The following is a 21,703-nucleotide window of genomic DNA, read 5'->3' on the forward strand; positions in this document are numbered from 1 at the left end:
GAGTTTACTAATTCATTGGACTTCCTCGGCCCATTTACCTCCTCTTTATTTTTTATTGTTTCCATGGGTTTACTATTTCATTTCTTGGGCTTTATTGGCTCATTTACTTCATCTTTACCTCTTAGTATTCTTGTGGGCCTGCTGACCATTATTCTTGCCATTTCGACTTGCTAGGTTTGCTTTACTATTTTCTCTTCCCATTTTCTTTATATTGTTGGGCTTCTTCTTCCTATTGGGTCTTTTGTCAAAAGTGGGCATCAACATAAGGTAAAAAAATTATTTTTTACTTAAAATGAATATAATCTCACTAAAAATAAAAACACAACTAGTAGTCCACAATTACAACACCTAAGAACCAATAGGGGAAACCTAATCTTCTTCATTTTGCCATTTCAGTGTTAAAATTTATTTGTTTTGTTTTGTTTTTTTGTTTAATATAATAGTATACATAATTACATATTATTAGGTTATTTAAATTTTGGATAAATTGAAAATTATACCCTTAAAGTTTGGGAGTGCTAAGGATTTTGTATCATGAAGTTTCAGAATTTAGATTTCATCCTCTAAAGATATATTCTGTTTGAATTAGCAACCTCTCCATTTATATTTTCCGTTAAGAGCCATATAAGTTTTCCATGCATGTTTAATTCAATCAAAAAAATGATGCCGCATCATTTTTGTTTCAAAATATAAATTTAGGGGGTGAAATACAAATTCTGAAATTTTAGGATGTAAAATCAAAACACTTCCAAACTTTAAGGAAGTAATTTACAATTTACACTTAAAATTTTAAATGATGTGATAGTTGACTATTTGTTTTCCACATGGGGACTGTTTTTTAATGGGGAGAAAAAGCAGATTTGGGGACTATTTTTAAATTTGGAAAAGAGCACTTGCTTCCCATTTATCTATTGTGTCATTCTTCACCTTTTTTCCCCCCTTTAATTATTGGGTCATCTGTAATTTCCCCCAAAGAGCATTACCATCTGGGGATGCAAAAAAAAAAATGTTTATTTTGCATGCACAAAACTTATTTTATCTATTTTACTATCCCATTTTACAACTCATCCAACATCACAGTATCTACTTTTATATTCAACTCATTAAAATAATATAAACTATACCAACAAATAATATAAAAAAGTAGTTTCTCTCTCTTCTCTTCTATCTTTTTTACTTCTCTATCTTTTTTTCTCTCTTTCCTCATTAAAATAATAATTTTTTGTACATCCTTGTGAATAGTTGGTTCTCATGTAGGAGAACCAAGGTATAAATAAATAGAAACCTGCTCCGGATGTGGGTGGATTTTTGTTTGTTAGAGCATCCACAGTCGGAATTCTGATCTCATCCTATTTTACCATCCCAAAAAGCCACTTTATCAATTATACAATACAATTTTACAATACTCCCAACATCCCAACTTTTATTTCCCTATTCTACTCATTAAAATAATATTTCTACAGAATAAAATAATATATCCCACAATCACCATCATACAATACAACACATTATTTATTCTTTCTCTCTTTTTTTTTTTTTTTTGTTCAAGAACCACAATCACCACCATCGTTGCACTACACACATTGACACCACCACCACCACTGGCAACCCATAATCTACCGTCAACACCCAAAAAAAAAAAAAAAAAAAAAACAGAGAAAAGACCAGACCCACGTAGCCATGCCGCTGCACCTACTACCCTCTCCGACCATCAACACCACCACCACCACCTTCTCCGACCATCAACATCACAAAAAAAAAAAAAAAAAACACAACAACCCATGGTAAAAAACCAGACCTGCCACCGCCGAAGCTCGAAGGAAGCGGATTCGTCGCTGGGAAGCTTGAAAGAAGTTGATTTTGTTGACCCACGCAGAGAAGGAAAAATGAAAGAGAGAGAGAGAGAGTTGCTGGAGAAGGAAAAACGCAGAGACCCACCACCGCCGATCTCGCCAATCTCCAACTCAACCGCGCCACCATGCCAATCAGAGAGACGAAGAGGATGATGATTGCTTGCGTTGCGTTTCCATTGGGTTGATGAGAGTTTAGCGTAGAGTGAAGGTAATGAGAAGAATCAAAGAGCAAGAAGAAGAGAGAGCAGAAAGAAAGAGAGAAAAGGAAGAGAGAGAAGATGGTATTGTAGAAAGAGAGGCAGAGATAATATAATAATAATTTATAATTATATAATGTTGCTACAGTACCATCTTACATTTGAGATAGTACCGTAACTATATGTCAAAATTTTTTTGGCCTTTTCCCATTTGGCCTTCCCGTTGTTAGGATTTTTTGGGCTGTATGCCAAATGTATATGCAAGGCCGGCTAGGGATGCTCTTAGTGGCTAAAATAACAACCAGAAGGGAGAGGAAACAGAAAAGGGTAATTTTATTATTATTATTTTTTCAATGAAATTACTAGGGGTAAATTCCACAAACCAACCCTGAGATTTGTAATAATACCAACTAAGTCCATAACATTTTAAAACCTACCAATTTCATCCTAAAAAGACAGTTTTGTCCCTGAACTTAAAAAAAAACCTAAACGCCGTTACTTTTTTATTTCCTCTCCCCCTTTCTTCTCTGAGTTTCTCTTTCTCAGAACCCTCTCTTTCCATAACGCCAAGGCCGTGAAGGACCTCCGATCCTGCATGGACGCCGACGTGTCCCTCGCTCTCAAGAAGACAAGCTGATCAAGGTCAAGCTCGAGGCGCTGTGGATCGGACCAGGACCTCCGTGGTGAACGGGCTGAGGAAGAAGCTGAAGGATTCGATTGAGAGTTTCAATAATCTCCGGCAACAGATCTCGTCGGAGTATCGGGAGATCGTACAACGCCGGTACTTCACCGTCACCGGCAAAAATCCCGACGACAAAACTGTCGACCTTCTTATTTCCACAGGTCACCTTTTGTTTCAGACACTTTTCGAATTTTCTGTTGAGATTTTTAGGAGATTTCATTGGGAATTTTCAAAGGGATTTATGTGTGTTGTTTGGCTTGGATTTTTGCTGGTTTTTTTTTTTTTTTTTGGGGGGGGGGGTTTCTATTGGTTTTGAAAGAGACTTTTATTGTTGGTGCTGTTGATGCCGGTGACCAAGTCATGGGCTTCACCGTGGCTAAGTTTCCATTACAGATAGAGTTCTGAGACGGAGAACTCAGAGAAGAGAGGGGGGAGAGGAAATAAAAAAAGTAACGGCGTTTATTTTTATTTTTTAAAGTTCAGGGAAAAAATTTGTCTTTTTGGATGAAATTGATAGGTTTTAAAATGTTTTGGACTTAGTTGGATATTATCACAAACCTCAGGGGTGGATTGTGGAATTTACCCAATTACTAAACTACTTTTAAACTCTTTCATTAAAATTACTTAAAAAAAATTGTTAATTGGGGCGTTTAACAAAGGTTTGCCAATGAAAACAAGACGTGAGTTGATTTTCAATTTTGTTGTAGCAAATTTTATTTGAAGTGAAGTCACACACACTATCCTCAAAATTCAAAAAATATACAAATAAACTGAGAGAGAAAAGGAAGAGAGTGTGTGTGTTGGGGAAAATGGCAGCAAGGCAAATGGAAGACATACAGAGAAAGCTGGCGATGCTGAATTACCCAAGAGCCAATGCTCCTGCTCAGTCTCTCCTCTTCGCCGGCATGGAACGCTACGCTCTTCTCGAGTGGCTCTTCTTCCGGTCTCCTCCATCTCTCTCTCTCTCTTCTTTTCTTTTAGATCTTTATCTATCTTTTTTTGCTGAATCGATTTGCTGCAAAATCATCAAATTCTGAATCCATTCTTTCTGTCTTTTACAAAATGAAAATGGGTTTTTTGTATTCTTGATGAATTGCAGGCTATTGGGCGATAAATCACCTTTCTCTCAACAAAGTACACAAGGGGACGCCATGGATCGTGATGAAGAGACTTCTCGCATCCAATGTAACCCCTCTTTTCTCATTCATTATGATTCGGGTTTTGAATAAATCTAGGCACACGCCCAATTTCGCCACATAACATGCTTGACTGTGAGTGAGTGGTGGACACTTTTTACATGTCTGACACTTTTCACACGGACCCACCATTTATTTTTTCGTTATTTAAAATTGACTATTTTAGCAGGTTGTGAAATTGGGTGTGTAGGTAGGATTGTTGTTCTGTTTTATCTGAAAGGAAAATGTTGAGAGTTTGTGTTTGTTTTAGTTAGTTACAAAAAACTTTTGCTAGTTGAGGAACTGAATTTTACTACAGACCCATATTTGATTTATATATGCTTTTGGAAGATCAGTGCTGTAGCTTTCTTGGGAGGGGAAGTTTTACATGGTCATCAAAGGAAAATGTTTTTTTTTGGAGCTGCTAATATTCATATATGACATAGTTTGCATTAAATGCTGAAACATAGAGAAAGATTTGATTTTTGGTTCTATCATGAGGCATTACTAGGGATCAGCACTCCCGCCCACCCTCCGATTTTTTTTTAGGGTTAGGCCACCTACCAATCACCTTTTGTAGACTCCACAAAAGTGGGAGTTTTGTGGATTGAGTACAACCTTTTTTCTATTATGAGGCATTAGGTGGTTATAATTACATGCAATTTCTTGGTAAAATTATTTGGGTATGTAAATTGCCTAGGGAAGTTGCTTTCTTTATTTGGATAGCCACCTTGAGATTTTTTTTTTGGATAACTTGCGTAAAAGGTCATCCTAGTGGACTGGCATGTGTAAGTGTGGTGGTGAGATGGTTAATTACTTGTTAGTTCTCTGCTTAATTGCCAGTGAGTTATGGGATGGCCCTTTGTTTTTGCGATTTTTGGTGTTCAATGAGTTATGCCTCAAAAAGTGGTTGAGGTGTATTCCATTTGAAGAAGTCCTTTTGGTAGGCATAGGAGCAGTGGTATTTGGAAAGTGGCCCCACTTTGCCTTATGTTGACTGCTTCAGCGTATTTTACCTATTTTTATAATTATAAATGGTGACTTTCTGTTTTTGCAGATTTGGCAGAGATCGCAAAGTTTCTAGGCATTACGACTACCATAGATACAGAAGCCATCCAAGTTAGTTGTTCAGTTCCTTCTATGTGTATTAGTATTTTGGTTAATTATTGTGGTTGCATTGCATAATGCAATAGGGAAATGCATTTTGTAGGTGGCAATTTTTCTTCTCTTTTTTACTTAAACGGTATAGAGTGAATTTGTTTTTCTTCATACAATATGGTATTATTAATATTTGTTCAGAAGGGACTTATCAAAAAATATTTTTTCAGAAGGGATAGTCATTGTTGGTTGCCTTTGAATGACAAAATTCAGTTTGGCTAGCTTTTCTTTTGGGAGCTTATTTTCTTAATGTTGAGATAGATAATGGCTTTAAGGAAATAAGCTAGCTTGTTTGCTTAAAGCTATTTTCTTCTTCACCTTTAAACAAATAAACTTCCAAAATAAAAGCTAGTCAAACACAAAAACTTAGTTTCTTATCAGATATTTATATAAGAAAGAGTCTCTTGGCTAGTTAATCTTGCTGCCCTTTTTTGTCTTTTTGATAGGTAGTTAATCTTTCTAATAAAATCATGAATTGGCCTAGTTATGATGGTTTGTTGGTCTTGTGGATGGTTGTCTTGACAATAATTCTTTTAGGGATTGCATTAGGTAGGAATTGTGATAGGTTTCTTCTGTGTCAGGTGATGAGCTCCTTGAAGAATTTGTGTTATTTGAAACTTTTCAGTTTTACAACAAAGTTGATTGTAACCTGTTTTATGTTTTGAAACACTTAAAAAAAATTGTTTTATGGCTTGTTAACTCTTGCAAAACCTGGATTCTAAGGAAGATTTTGTATCTTTCTTCTAGTGTGCATCTTTTTTTCGGGGGTGGTGTGGGGGAGATTTTAGTATCCACTTTCTTCCTCTGGTGGTTAATTGTTTTTTCTTAGTTTGTAATCAAGGAGAGTCCTCTAGAACCAGTTTACACAAGAGCAACTCACCAGCACTAAAACATGCATTTACTCAGACAAACCAATTTTTTTCCTGTGATTTGAAGCAAAGAGCTAAATCACACAATGTTGTTTGCCAAAGCAACCCCTCAGCCAAAAACAGGGAAGAAATAGCTAGACTTGCCTTGTTTTAAAATGAACTGAATCAACCTTCTCATATTAGGAGAGGTATTGAATACTGTTCTAGTTTGTGATCTGGGAGAGTTCTTTAGAACCAGTGATGTAGGAAAAATTGCAGAATTTGTCTATTTCTAGTTGTGGTGGATTTAGGGTTTTCATTTGAAAGAGGAGGAGCTTGATTTGGGATTATTAGGAGGAAGGAAAAAAAACAGAGTTTTTCCTACATCACTGGTTGTGGTGGATTTAGGGTTTTCATTTGAAAGAGGAGCTTGATTTGGGATTATAAGGAAGAAGGGAAAAAAGACAAATCTATGGTGCTCATTAGCACAAGATAGAAAAGAAGTATAGAGAGAAGAGTGAGGGAGAAAAGAACTCATGAAGTCCAACATGCCTCTGTGCTATACTTTATTTATTAATCAACACCGCCTATTTATAATATATATATATATATATATATCATTCTTGTACTAGTAGTATTAGGATTCCCAAGTTTGACTAGTAAACTAAAAACCTAATAAAGTAATATATAAAAGACCAACTTGGACGCAAAACTATATAAACCCATGATACTTATGCTTTGTTTGTTTCGATAGATAACGTTTTCTAGAAAATGAGTCGTTTTCCAAAGAACGTTTTCTGGAAAACAGACTTGTTTCCTATGTTTGTTTGCAACATTGATTTTGGATTTGGTCCTCACTTCAATAAGGCTAGTGCCTTTTTGGTGCCTCATGTCTCTGGTAGAAGGCCTTGGTACTGTAAGTCACCTTTTGTCCTTTGACTACCTTGCTATGTCCCATCACTTTGTGGGTCCGTGCAGGGTCTATGGGTAGTGCAATAGCTCATGGGGTGACAGTGAGCCTTGCTGAAGTTGAAATACCTGAACAAGCTTTATTCTCATAGTAATTTAGGGTGGTTATGCTTTTAATGCTTGTCCAATGAATGTTTGTCTTACTGGTAGTGATTTGAAGTTGGGAATATTTGTAGTGTATCTGAGTAATAAGGAGTTTGGATGTCAGATTACAATATTCTTAGTTTTTCAAAAATGGAATGCCTGCAAAGTGGGTGGAAGATAGCTCAAGATTGTACAAGGCTAGGTCAACAATGCTATGGAAGTTAGACAGCCAAAATTGGATTTTATTTTGGAGAAACCAAATTGAAATCCATATAATGCTGGCGTTTCCTAAATTTTTAACAAAATTTTCTATTTCTTTTTGCAAAAAATGCGGGGGAGCTGTGAAAAGATATAAGCTTCTAACGCCAAGCCTTCTTGGAAACAAATTTTATTATTTTTTCTTTTCATTTCTTTCGATAAGTAAACTTTGTCCCCAAAAGGCTAGTGACCAAGCCTTCATGGAAACAATAAATGTGGAACATATTTATGTTGGCATATTCATGGAAAATTAAGTTTGCCGTAGAAGATAGACTAGATGATATTAGAGAAAAAGGATTAGAAAAATTATGATTCAAAAGATTTGGATCAGACTGCACAGTGCATCTAGGTGAGATTCTAATCTTCTTCTTAATACATAAGAAGAACCAAATGTGTGGATCATATGTTTTATTGGAGTATCATGAACTGTAGATTATATTTGAATGTGCCAAACCTTGTTGTCATGTGAATTTCCTCAATTTTTTTGCTAAATACATTTTCCTCTTTCAGGGACGAGGAAGCTATGAGGACCGCACTGAAATGCTTCGTCTTATTGTAGATCTTGTGGAGGCAAGCATCTATGCTGATAATCCAGAATGGAGGTTGTGATGATTCTGACTTTAATGTTTGGTTGACAACTAAGTTTTCATGTTTGGTGAAGATCAATCATGGTTCATAAAACTATCAGTAACTTGTATAATAAATGCATAATATTTGCTATCTGATTTCTCAAATTTCTTTGAACCTGAAATCTGGTTTGCGTTCTATTTCAGCATTGATGAGCAGATAGCAAAGGATATACAACTTATAGATTCTATTGCAGAAAAACAAGCTCAAATATTCTCTGAAGAGTGCAAGTTGTTCCCTGCAGATGTTCAAATTCAATCAATATATCCACTGTAAGAATGTTCTTATCCCATCTGTGTTTCCGTTTCCCCCCTAAAGATCTACTTATTGAAGTGTATAAAACCATAGCATCATAAATGAACTTTAAAAATTTTCCTTTCCTATATAAACCAGAAAATCCCAGATTCTCTCAGTTTCAGAACTTCCTTTTGGTTACTTATATATTGCTTCTGTACATACAGCACGTAATACTTTCTGTTACAAAGAAACATGAAGAATGATTTTGGAACAAATTCAAGTTCTTAACTATCAAAGAATGATGTCAACTATGTATCATTGCTACTTGGGGAAGTCTATTTTAAGTTTCAGATGGCTTGTGTGTCTGGTCACTACTAAAAAATATCATGAATTTTATAAGAAAATGCATTGATGATGGCTTACATGTGTTATTATAGATATACCATTTGAAATTTGGAATATTCTAGACATGGAGTTGGCAATGACAAATGTTGATGGTAAATTAGGGCTCTCTTGGGTTCATTTAGGACTTGGCAAGTTTAAGAAGAACATAGATTTTTGTTTGGGTGGGGGGAGAGAGATTCTTTTGGAAATTGCTGAAATATTATCACAAGCATGCCCTTAGAGAATCACCACCACTACTATGTATTGCCTCTGCTATTACTAATTTTACTGCAACTTCTCCTGCTATTTCCTTTTTATTTTCTTTCGATAATTATTTTAAAATTTTTTTTAAAGTTTTGCTGTTTCTTTTATTTTACATATAGAATTTTCTTTATTACGTGGCAACATGAAGCCTGCTTCACCATTTTCTTTAAATTGTGCAATATTAGCAAAAAATGAAAATAAAAATTCCTTGTATCTTAGGGTTTGTTTGGATACCATTTATTTTGCTGAAATTGAAAACTTATTGTTGAAAGTATTGTAGATAAAGGTAGAAGTTAGTTGAAATAGTATAGTTGGGCTTATGAATAATACCAAAAAGTGCATGAACAGTACCGTGGGACCCACCATTTTTTCAGCAAAATGCAAAAATTTTTCATCCCCAATGCAATCCAAACGCAAGCTTAGTTATTCAAGTAAAGCGAATTTTGTTTTTTACATGTCATAGATCATTTAATTTTAGGCTTTTTATTTTTTTTTTGGGGGGTGGGGGGGAGGGTTTGAATTTATCTCTCTCTCTTTTCTTGGGAATTTCTTTTAGTGACTTTTTCCTTCAGATTTAGTAACATTCTGTTCCTATAATCGAAGTTCATTTGCAGGCCAGATGTTTCTGAGCTGGAGACTAAGCTTTCAGAACAATCTAAGATACTGTTGAATCTTCAACAGAAGGTTGATGATTTGGCATCAAAGGTTTTCTCTTCTCCTTAGCCCTAAATTGCCTTTCACAATTATTTTTGGGGAGCTTCTCGTGAATTTTTTCTACTAAGAAGATTTATACCTAGTCACTAAATTGATATCATCATTTCTATGTTAATATTTTGGAGTTGATGATTATAAAACATGGTTAAGAACCTGTTTGTTTTTAAGGCCTTTGATTCAAGGAATTTTTGCTTTTGTTGGCGCACTTCTTAGCTTTAGCCTTTCGGATTTATGGTTCTCCAACAATTTCTTGTTATTGTCTTATATCACTATTACAAAAAGTTAACGTCGGGTCAAACATCTGTTCCTTAATATCTGATGGTTATAAAACAATTACTTAATACTATTAAATAAATACCACCCTCTGTGCTTTTAGTAATTTTCATCACGTTAAAGTGATTATCAAGTCAAATAATTTGAATGGCTTGGAAAAATTTAGTTTAGATTTTCTTCTTCTCCCACCTGTTTCTGGCATGGGAACTCCTTATATTAGGGTAAGGATATTGCATATCTTGTGTCCCTCAGATTCCTATTTTGGCAAATACTTTTTTTTTTGATAAGTAAGAAGAGAATATTATTAATAAAAGAGTAGCAAGAAAAACACAAAGGGTTCACGGTAGTGAACAAAGGAAAAGAGAAAAAAAGAACAAAAAAGACAGGAGCAGCCCCTAATCTATTCTAATAGATGAAAGAAAATCTAAAAGGGTAGAACAATCTGAATAACCCCAACATCTAGATCAATCAAAGAGTGTCCGTTGGCAATACTCTAATAACTTAATCACAGTTTTCTCCTCATCCTCAAAAGACCGCCGATTCCGTTCAGTCCAAATAGTCCACATTAAACAACTAGGAACCAAATCCAAATATCAGAGCTATGCTTCCCAAGCCAATGATACCAGCAAAAAAATAAGCCCACAACCGAACCTGGTATGACCCATTCGATCCCAAACAACCGAAGCATATACATCCACAAAGGATGAGCTATCGGACAGAAAAGTAACAGGTGGTCCACAGATTCTGCGTTGCTACAGCACAAACAACAACGATTCGCCAAAGGGCGACCACAAAACATAAGATTATCCAAAGTTAGAATCTGACCTTGGGCTGCAGTCCGCATAAAAAAGCCATCCTTTTAGGAACCTTAACTTTCCAAGGGAAGGTGGAAGGATTTGCATTTCGAATCTTATGATAAAAGGACCGAATATCAAACTTCCCACTGCCATTAAGATCCCAACAAAGTCTGTCACACCCTCCACCCCTAGGAATTTGGGTTTGGATGAAATGAAGAAAGGAGTAGGAATCTGCCAACTCCCAATCATTGAATTCCCTCTGAAATCTTAAACTCTACACTCTGTCATTATCACCCATTGAAGGGCTTAACACCTCAGAAATACAAGCCTCCTTATTAGTTGAACACAAAAATAACTTAGGATAAAGAATTTTGAAAGGAACATCCCCAGTCCACTTATCATGCCAAAACAAAATATGAGCACCATCCCCCACCGCGAAAAGAGAAATGCTTAGCGAAAGTTTCCCATCCTTCACTAATGCTCCGCCATAACCCATACCATCCATGGAGTTTTCCAAAATTTTCTTGTTTAGATGAAAGAAATCCTAATTCATTCCTTCCACATTTTCTTATAGTTTATGGCACAAAATTTAGACATTTATTAATCTAAAGGTGTAAAGAATTCCTCTTCAAGTAGCATTAAAACCTCTATAGCTTTTTGTAATTCAATTGAAGCATATGTTTTAAGGTTTGAGTTGATGACGGCAGCAAGTGGCTTCTCTTTCTCCCCTTGGGTTGGATTTTACCATCTCAGAATTTAGTTTGTGTTTTGCCATTTTTTGTTTTCATTTCAGGGCATTTCTCTTGTATGTTCTCCATGTAGAAGAACTGTGCCCTTTTGTGCATTTAGTAATTTCTGTTAGCTAAAAAAAAGAAAAGAAAAGAATATTTGGGGAGTATTACTTGTTTTTTGATAAGTTTGATGATAATTGTTACTTGTAATTAATAAATTATTTTTGAAATCTTGAGATAATTCTTTACTGATAACAAGTTTACGTTCCCTTGGGTCGTAGCACAAGTCTGAGAGGGGTAGGCTTTGGTTGTAGTACAGCATAGGATTGGATCTTGGCCTGAGGGAATAAGATAAAATTGAGTCAAGATGTTTTTACTTTGGTCTTTCTCCCTTTGACTTTGAGCATTCAATATATTATTTATTACCAACTTCTTATCTTTCTGATGCATTCTGATCCACTCTGTTTCTGACAATGTGTAATTTTGACTTTGTTTGCTATTTTTTCTATGTACTCTGAGATTTGTCTGGTATTTATGTATGGTTTGTGCTTCTTCCTTTTGTCTGATTCTGATAATTTTTTTGCCTTGTGCATTCAGCATGCTTACAACCCAGATGAGGAATATGCAGGGGTGGAATCCCAATTGCGGGCACATTTGGAATCTTTTCTAGAAACTGCAAGATCATTCAATATGATTTACACCAAGGTCTGGCATGCTTTTCCTCTCATTAACATCTCGCTTTTCTATTTTATTTGTACCAACCAGCAAAGAGTAGTTGTGCTATATACTTGTGATTCTTTTTTCTAAATTGCACACTTACATATATGGTTTGGCTTTTACCATTTGTTGCAGCCTCATTTTAGTTGAAAAGGTTCTAAGATTAAAATCTATTGAACTTCTGCAATCCCATGGAAATTGTTGACGTTTATTCTTGATACTTAGGAATCATCCCATCAAACTATTTTGTTATGCTAGTATGTGTACATTCACATACTGTAATGCAGTTATTGAATACATATGTCTTTGTTTTTTGGTAGGAAATTCGTCCCTGGACACACATGATGGAGGTACCACAGCTCCATGGGTTTGGCCCTGCTGCAAATCGCTTATTGGAGGCATACAAGATGCTTTTGAAGGTATCTAACTGCTAATCTATTGATGTGTTTTATCTTTGATTATATGCTTTTCCTTTCATACGGTTTTGATAAATTTATATGCAAAAAACCATTTATATGCTTAATTATCTCATTATGTGGATTCTTTGAGGTTCCTTTCAGATTAGAGTCATTAGACTAAGACTTAAATGAGCCCCCAGCTAAAATGCTGATGGCAATTTACTTTACCAATATGGTATACTTTATATAGTATGATACTTGTATATTTTGATATTAACATATTTGGATATATGATAATGCAATTGCTGATCGCATCTTTCCTGAGTTTTTCATTTCCCTTATTATACGTATCTATGAAGTTAATATGTCCTAGTTTCTCATCTCTTCCATAACTGTTTCTATTATTACTTTGTGTTTGCCTATTGATGTGATGTATGCACTACTAAGCATTCACTCAATCAACAACTTCACCTCTTAGTTTCTGATCCCCTTTTCATTTTTTTTTTTAAAATCTTTTTCCTTTCCATGTGTGTGCACACAAGTGCATCCTGTGAGGTGGGGGAAAATATACCCTGCTGCAGGTATATGTTTCCCCTCTCTCACAGCTGGTGGGTCCCACCAACTGTGAGAGAGGAGAAGCATATACCTGATGCAGGGTGTACCTTCTCGTGTGGTGGGGTCTGCTTGGATCCCTTGTGATGCATGCAAGCATTCCCTGCTCTTTCCGTCTAAAACCCATTCACCTATCTGCTCTCCCTCCTTCCCTGTCTTTCTCTATAAAACTTTTTGTGAAATACATAGAGATAAGTATACAGATCTAGCAGTTTGTGAATCTATCACACATTCAGGGTCTCCCGACATTGGGGGGTAACATAAGGTTACAAGGCTGTTGATTGAGGCAAAGTGTCAATTATGCTTTTATCTTGGATACAAGATTTATGACGAAATTACATCTTAGATTGAAGAGGAGATTGTGGAATATATGCTTTATACGAGCTCTCAATGATTGGGAATTACAATATGTGGATTAATTGTTTGATACTTTGTATGCTAATGTCCCAAGAGAAGAGGGTCCTGATTGTTTGACCTGGAGATTGGCTAACAAGTCAATTTAATGTTTGCTCTAAATAAGGTTCTATTGGAGTGTGTTTTCATTGGAATACCGCGGAGTAATAAAGCTCCTTGAAGGGTGGCCTTTTTTGTATGGACATCTGTGTGTGTAATTTTGACTTGTAACAATCCAACAAACGGAGGCATAAAGCCATAACTCAGGTGGACTGGTATTGCATGTGTAGATGTAATGGCGAGAATGTGGATCATTTATTAGTGCATAGTGATATAGCTCTGAAACTTTCACGACCTGAGACTCAATACGGTGAAATCTCTAGGTCTGACTAGCCCAAAATCACATCAATCGCACAAAGCAACTAAACTTAGTTTAGTCTATGATCATATAGAGCAAAAAATTATTTTTTGATAAGTAATGAAAGATATATTAAATATGTGAAAAAAAACTTAATATCTCAATTATGACTATCTAAGATTTAGTCGTAAGAAGTTCAAAGCAGTTCAAATAACAAATTTATTAAAGTATCAGAATTCAAATGATCCGAAGTTCCTTGCTCATGATAGAATTGAATAATGTTGGAAAGGTACCAAATGTCATGGTGGCCCTCAGTCTCATAATCAAATAGAATTCTAATGATTATGGAGGTTAGATGGCTCAAGAACAAGTAGAGTTTAGTATATCAAGGAGCCACCTCAAAGTTCAGAATGTCATACCTGATGGGTACAAAGTTCACATATGCAGTACATATTCTAGCATATGGAAGAATGCGCAATAAGTTCACAGGGTGAGGTTATTCAGAATTCTCATTATCCAGCTTGAAAATGGTACATATATCCTTACCACTAATTAGGGAAAGTTCTAAAGTTCATATATGCCCATCACCATGTTGGATGAGGTCCAAAGTTCACATAGCCAAATTCCCACATATCTTTATCAAGTGGGTCCAAAACAGGGGTGGAGTCAGGAATTTTTGTTTGGGTGACCGAGTTATGGTATAGACTCATTAGTCAAGACCTGCATGCATGTGCTTGCGTGTGCCCGCACACATATATATTTAAAATTTTGGACTGGTGGGGGGGGGGGGGGGGGGGGCGCGCCATAAGGTAGCTCTGTCCCTGGTCCAAGACACATTCTATTTGCCAGGGTTTCAAATGAAATACTCACCATCAATTTAGATGAGGCCAAAGTTTATAATTATATCACAAGATGTGTAGACTACAAATTTGATAACAAGAAATATATTTAAGATGCCCAAGACCAGGTTTGTGGGATTTAGGATGTACCACATTTAGCTCTTGACTAGATAACGAAGGATAAGTGAATTTATTCAACTATGAGTCCAAAACATAAGGGAAATCAGCTTAGCCAATATATTCAATGGACTGAAGTTCAAATCTGGTTTATTTCACATATATGTTCACTTCATTCAAACTCGAATTCCTAGGGGTGAAGGTAGTGACAGACTTTTTTGGTGTCTTAATGGAAGTGGGAAGTTTGATGTTCAGTCTTTTTTTCATAAGATTTGAAATGTAACTCTTCCTACTTTCCCTTGGAAGGGCATTTGGAAAGTAAAAGTTCTTAGAAGGGTGGCATTCTTTACGTGGACATGAGCTCATGGTCAGATCCTTATTTTGGATAATCTTATGCTCCGTGGCTGCATTTTGGCAAATTGTTGTTATATGTGTTGCTGTAATGAGGAATCTGTGGATCACTTGTTGATTTCTTGTCCGGTTGCTCATTTTCTGTGGATGTATATGCTTCGGCTGTTTGGGATTGATTGGGTCATGCCAGGTTCCGTTGCAAACTTATTTTTCTGTTGGTAACATTGGCTTGGGAAACATAATTCTGATATTTGGAACCTGGTTCTAGGTTGTTTAATGTGTAATATTTGGACTGAATGGAATCGGCGTTCTTTTGAGGATATGGGGAAATCTTTGGATTAGTTGTTGGAGTTCTGCAGACGGACCCTTTTTGATTGGTCTCGGTGTTGGGGCCTCTCAGATTGTTCTACTATCATGGATTTTCTTTTGTCTCTTAGTATAGCTTAGTGTTTGTTTGCTTATTTTTACATCTTTTTTCTACTTGTTCACCATCGTGAACCTTGTGTTTTTTCATGCTTATCATTTTTCAATAAAACTTTTTTTTACCTATAAAAAAAAAATGTCACCATGTAAGTGCTGGGAAGTAGCATAACAGTACCAAAACTAGAATAGGACAGCAAGAACCCACAGTGGAACAGCAACTAGAAATAAGTATTAACATGTGTAAAATTGAAACTGCCTTTTCTATGGAGATAACCCAGCATGTTGGAACTGAATTAGGCCAGAACATAATGCTGCAAAATAGTTCTAGCAATGGATTGAAGAGTTCAAACATAATTTCAGCATACACCTCATGATTTGAGTAAAATAAATTCATATACTTGAAAATCAAATCTGAGAAACAAATTAAGAATCAAACGATCAAGTATGGAACTATGGGTTTCATCAAAGGTTATCACCAGCAACCATAATTCATACAGAGCTGTAACCAACCAACTTGATTTTGGCATTAAGGATGAAGTTCAAATCTGAAACACCAGGAACATACTTAACAGATTGAGAACTAAGGCAGCAAACTAAGAGAGGAAGGTAAATATTTCTGGAACAGAGAAGTAACTCCTCAAGAAATAGGAACAAGACTTGGCCAAGGGAAGAAAAATCATGGAATCATCACTTACCTGAAACCGAAACTAGAATCTGTATAACTTGAATAGGTTCTTCCTTGCACCAGTGCTGTCTCCCCTTTCTTTTGAGTTTCTGCTCAAGTGAAACTCTCTAATTTCATTGAGAAGAATCTAGATTTTTAACGAAGAGGGGTAGTCACTAGTCAATGCTAGGAGGTGCAGTGTCTAAAAATTACAAAGTGATCTCAGGTTTCTGCCAAACTGTGACAAGCCCCATATTTTTTCAAAATGCTTACAACTGCACTCTTATTTACCTGCAGTCAGTGCTGGTGCCATGTTTAAAAATAACAAAGTGATCCTCAGGATTCTACAAGTAAATGTCATCTTTTATTTTAATACCATTTACTTAAGATAACCTAAATCCCCCGGATCCAATGAAAATAACCTAAAATCCAAATTCTTAAAGAATAAAAAGTTAGTTTTCGCTAATGAGGCTCAACTGGCACTTCATTCTTCCATAATAATGAAATGAAAGGTGAGCTTGTGGGTTCAAGACCCAATGGGTGTGTGCAACTTACCTATAAAAAAAGTTTGTTTAACCTCGAAAAACAAAAATCGAAATTTTAGATCCCACCCTAAAATTTGATTTTTTTTTTTTAATATTCTGATGATATATGCACAATCCAAGAAGCTTAATCAATATTTGGCTCATAAACCCCTGTGAAAGGCCTGCTTAAAACCAGTACACACTCAGAATTTGCATGAAAGGGAGAAGTTTTCCACAACTTTGTCAACTCTCTCTACAATTCGTTTATCCTACATCATCAGTATACCACTTGACGCCCCAACAGATCCCAAAAATGGCCAATCTACCAGCTGACAATTCCATAAACCTTTGATCATGGTGTTGGTTTATGCAAAGGGGCAGTCCTTTTAGATTTGAAAATATTTGGTGAAAATTGAGGGGTTTACCCACAAGGTGAGATGTGGTGGAATTCCTATCATGTTCATGGCTTGCCTAGTTTTGTCCTAGTGAACAAATTGAAAGCACTAAAATCGGATCTAAAGCAGTGGAATAAGAATTTACTAATGTGGAGAAGGGTTGTAGCTCTAAAGTTTGGGGAAGAATGGGGGGATGGACTTCCAAGCTAGATAGAGGGGTACATGGTTTGAAGTAGGGGTGGGGGATAGAGTGAAGCTTTGGACAGATCAATGGTGTGGGGATTCTCCACTTCAATTGACCTATCCGGGTGTGTATGGGATTGCTTCCAATAAAGAGGCATCAGTGGCCTCCTCTCTTGAACAGTTGGGGACAGAGGATCAGAGAAGTTGGGATGTTCACTTCATTTGAAGACCAAATGACTGGGAGATGGGTGGTGTGGATGAATTTTTCCATACTTTGGATTATAATTTACGTCATACTGAGAATGGAGATCGTATGCAATGGAAGTTGACGAAGAATGGGGATTTCGATATCCAATCGTTTTATAATAAGTTAAGAAGTCCCTTGCCCATTATCTTTCCTTGGAAAGGTGTTTGGAAGGTGAAGGCTCCTCTGCGTGTTTCTTTCTTTGTATGGATTGCTATATGGGATAAGATCCTTATAGGTGATAATTTGAGGGGTAGAGGAAGGGATTTTGTTGATTGGTGCATTATGTGTTGTTGTAGTGGGGAGACGGTGGATCATTTGCTACTTCATTGTGGTAATTATTGAGCTAAAATCTTTGTTTATGAAATCTCTATTTGAGTGGTCTCGGTGCTTAGGAGTTAGTGTTAGCCATTCACTTGTAGATACTCTATTTATTTTACTATAAAGTATATTATTCAATGAAGCATTATTGCTTTTCAAAGAGTGTTTTTCTGTACTATCCTTTACAAGAGTTTTATGTACATAAAATCTCGTCTTTATGAGTAAAAGTACTATTTATCAAAAACAGAATTGCATTATATCTAAATTCTTTTCAAATTTAGGCTTAATCATAACAGTTTACATCAATGTCAATCTTGTACTTAGGTAGTTTTTTGTCATGGACTTCTTTGAAGAAATATTTTTGCTTCTGAAGCAACTGTCATAATCACTAATTTGGATATTGTTCTGCATTGGTTACAGTTCCTAGGGAACTTGAGGAATCTTAGAGACTCCCATGCAGCTCTCGCTGTTGGATCATCTGAAACAATTGCTGGTGAGCCCTCTTCTGTAACGAGAATAATCTCTGAGTGTGAGTCTGCATTAACATTCTTAAATTGTGACCTTGGAATTCTCTCGGCTTCCATTGCTCGTGAGGAAGGTGAAGACGTGAATTTACGATGAAATTATTACTCATGTAGTGTTGATTAGATGCAGTGTCTTCCAATTCTTTGGAGACATTTTGAAAAATGTATTAGTTTTTCTAGTATGAATGACTTGAATGTATGGAGAGTTGATGTTGGCTGTGTTATAGTAATTCATTTTAGATCTAAAGCATGTTGATGTAGTATTTGATAGGTGTGTCACCATCACCTATTGTCATACATATATATAATGGGAGGATTTATTTATTTTTGATTGCTAAGTAATGAAAGGATGAGTACATTAGATTTTTGTGTTAGTTCCAAGTTCACCTCATCGAAATGAGTACTCTAACCACAAAAGGAGTGTTGATGTTGGGCTTGGGGTATCTATATATCTGACCAGTAGCTGGTGACAATTTTAGCTGAACCCTAAAGTCAAATGAAGCTAGTTGTCCAGGTAATGTCCAAGGGAAAAGGCGTGACATATATATATATATTTTATAACGTGCACACATGGATAAATTAAGATAGGATTGCATCCATCAACGTCGGTGCATGAGTTGGCTAGAAATTAAAAGGTAAAAAAAGAAAGGAAAAAGGAATGGTTGTATTCGAGTTGTATATACCTTGTCATCCCCTCTTTGTGGATTTGTACATTATGAAAAAGAAAAAAGATTTCATTGTGAGAGCATTCTCATCAAAGAATGCAAATATTTTAGCATTTGACATCTCAAAATCTTACTTTATTTACTTTAACATATCACTTTACAATACACTCAACATCAAAAGTTTTATATTTTTTACTATTTTATTAAAATATTATTTATTTATTATTTTTTAAATCTTTTTAATTCTCAATCTATCTCTTCCTCTCTCTTTTTTTATGTATTTGTCTTCGCTCAAACCCATTGCAAAACCCACCCTCTTGTTACTGCCTACACTCATTGCTACCAGCCACCACTGCCACACTCATTGCCACAGCCACCACCACCCACAACCTCAACCCTCAACCACCAAAATCACAAACAAAAACAAACCCAAACCCAAAACCAAACCATAAAACTCATACCCACCCACCATCAACCACCACCGATCCACCACCAACCATACCCATCCAAAACCAAATCACAAACCCACCAAAATATGTCCAAATCAGAACCCCTGTACAAATCCACAACTTGTAAATGGGAACCCAGGGCGTGAGAGAGAGATAATCATAGATCTGAACTAGTGAGGGCGAGCGGGTAATGTTAGCGATGGAGGTGAATTAGAGACACAGGTGACTTGGCAATGTTGCGGCCAAAGAGTAGAGAGATCGAGTGATTGAGAGTAGAGAGATCAAACCTGAGAGATGGAGGCGAAGATGAGCTAGCGATGTTGCAGATGAAGAGCTGTTATTTATCGGCGATGAGCAGAGATCAGCGAAGAGTAGAGATCGGGTTTTGGAAGAAAAGACAACGCCAGACCACAGACCATGAACCACGGGAGAGAGAAGAGAGAAGAGGGAAGAGAGACGTGAGATAGGAAAGAGAGACAGAAATGAGAAATAGAGCTATTGGTGAATAAAGAACAATTTTTTATTTTTTTATTTTTTAATTTTTTTTACAATCTAGCTACAGTGAGCTGTTATATTGATAACAGCTCACTGTAGCTCTTTGATGGAAGATTTAGCATGTTTGATGAAAGTGTATTTTTATCATTTGAGGTGCTAAAAATGCTAAAAAATAGCATTTAGCATTTTTAGTACCTTTAATGGAAAAGCTCTGAGACAACAAACATGAGACAACATGAAATTAGATAAAGTACATGATGAAGTCGTGTCCATTGGCCTTGATTTCCTCAACCCCTTTATCTCTATCATGATTCATGACCAATCATAGCTTAAAGTTGCAAGCTTTACTCGAATCTGAACATTATGGTATATATCTAGGATCTTTTGATTTGATACTTCTTAGTGTAGGAAGAGGATCTTGGATTAGTTTAGCTATGACGTGTGAAGTAGTTAAAAAGATGCCAGCTTTCATGCAGTTGACCATTACAAAAGGGTTTAAAAAGATATTCCAACAAAGATACATTTCTAGGCTCAAAGAGTGTAGAATATTTAGATATAAAATTCATAGAAAACGATAAAATGTGGCTTCTACAATAACTCAATGTATTGTTAGGAGTGGTATGAGTTGGAGGGTGGGGAATGGTCAGAAAATTCGGATTTGGTATGATAAATGGCTTCCAAATCCATTGACCTTCAAAGTCTCTTCTCCCAAGAATTTGCTGGAGGATCATACTCGGATTTCTGAGTTGATTGACAGTGAACGTGGAGAGTGGAAAGCTGAGGTGGTGAAGTCTGTCTGGAATGCAACATCTAATGGAATGTTCTCTGTTCGAAGTGCATATATGGTGGCCTTGAACCTGCGTAACCAATCGGAGAGAGGCAGCTGCTCCAATGATGGGGCGATTAAGAATTTCTGGGGGAAGATTTGGAGTCTACAAATTCCTAATAAGGTGAAGCACTTTGCTTGGAGAGCTTGCAAAAATATTCTACCTTGTCTATCTAATTTGAGGAGAGGTACCTTGGTGGATGATAAGTGTGAGCTTTGTGGTGTAGAAGGGGAATTATCGGGTCACCTGTTCTGGAGTTGTAAATCCGCTGCGGAAGTGTGGGAGATAACTGATATTTTTCAGTCTCGGCTTAATATGCAGTTTTAGAACTTTATGGAATTGCTTTGGTTTCTTCGGACAGCCAACAATGTAGTGATGATGCCTTATCTTTTGCTATCTCTATTGCTAGGGCTATATGGACAAGAAGGAATTAGAAACGAAATGGCAAGAAATTTCTGTCGAGTCTGTTGCTAGTGCAGTAGGTTGGGCAGTTTATCAGTGAGTTCTGGTCTGTAAATGCGAAGCTCCCTCTTGCTTCTGCTGTGTGCTCTCGTGCTTGGAATCCACCCACTGCTCCTTTGTTCAAAATTAATGCGGATGTGGCTATTTTTCCTTTTCAACGTGTGTGTGGGGTGGGTGTTGTGGTAAGGGATGAGATGGGATTGGTGGTTGGTGCTCTTCAGTAAAATGTTGAACGTTCCTTTGGGACCGTTGGAAGCTGAGGCTAAAGCTTTTGAAGAGGGTGTTTTATTTATTTTTTCTATTTTTATAAATCTGATGGCATTGGCAGTACAATTAGCAATTGATGTGGTATGAAATTTTTTTTTTTTTTTTACTGTTTTGTTTGATATGTCAGTGTTTTCTATCTAAAAAACAATTTGGACTAAGGTGACACGATATTGAAAATGTTAGGGACTAAATTGACACAATTGAAAGGTTATTGACCAAATTGT

The 21,703-nt window shown here is 36.3% G+C and overlaps 1 protein-coding gene across 2 annotated transcripts; it reads left to right on the forward strand.

Moving 5' to 3' along the window:
- The first annotated feature begins 2,545 nt into the window (after positions 1–2,545).
- LOC126721729 (AUGMIN subunit 7) lies at positions 2,546–18,688 on the forward strand. 2 transcript variants are annotated; one of them, XM_050424792.1, is made up of 10 exons: positions 2,546–2,893; positions 3,440–3,675; positions 3,832–3,917; positions 4,965–5,026; positions 7,735–7,826; positions 7,998–8,123; positions 9,351–9,441; positions 11,849–11,956; positions 12,289–12,387; positions 18,211–18,688. In XM_050424792.1, exons 2-10 carry the CDS (start codon positions 3,542–3,544, stop codon positions 18,409–18,411), a joined length of 999 nt encoding a protein of 332 aa, XP_050280749.1. In that variant the 5' UTR covers positions 2,546–2,893; positions 3,440–3,541; the 3' UTR covers positions 18,412–18,688. The 2 variants fall into 2 exon arrangements, with proteins under 2 accessions (XP_050280749.1, XP_050280750.1); XM_050424793.1 differs by lacking the exon at positions 3,440–3,675.
- Positions 18,689–21,703: the final 3,015 nt, after the last annotated feature.

The sequence above is a fragment of the Quercus robur genome, chromosome 4 (genome assembly GCF_932294415.1).
Source record: "Quercus robur chromosome 4, dhQueRobu3.1, whole genome shotgun sequence".
NCBI lineage: Eukaryota > Viridiplantae > Streptophyta > Magnoliopsida > Fagales > Fagaceae > Quercus > Quercus robur.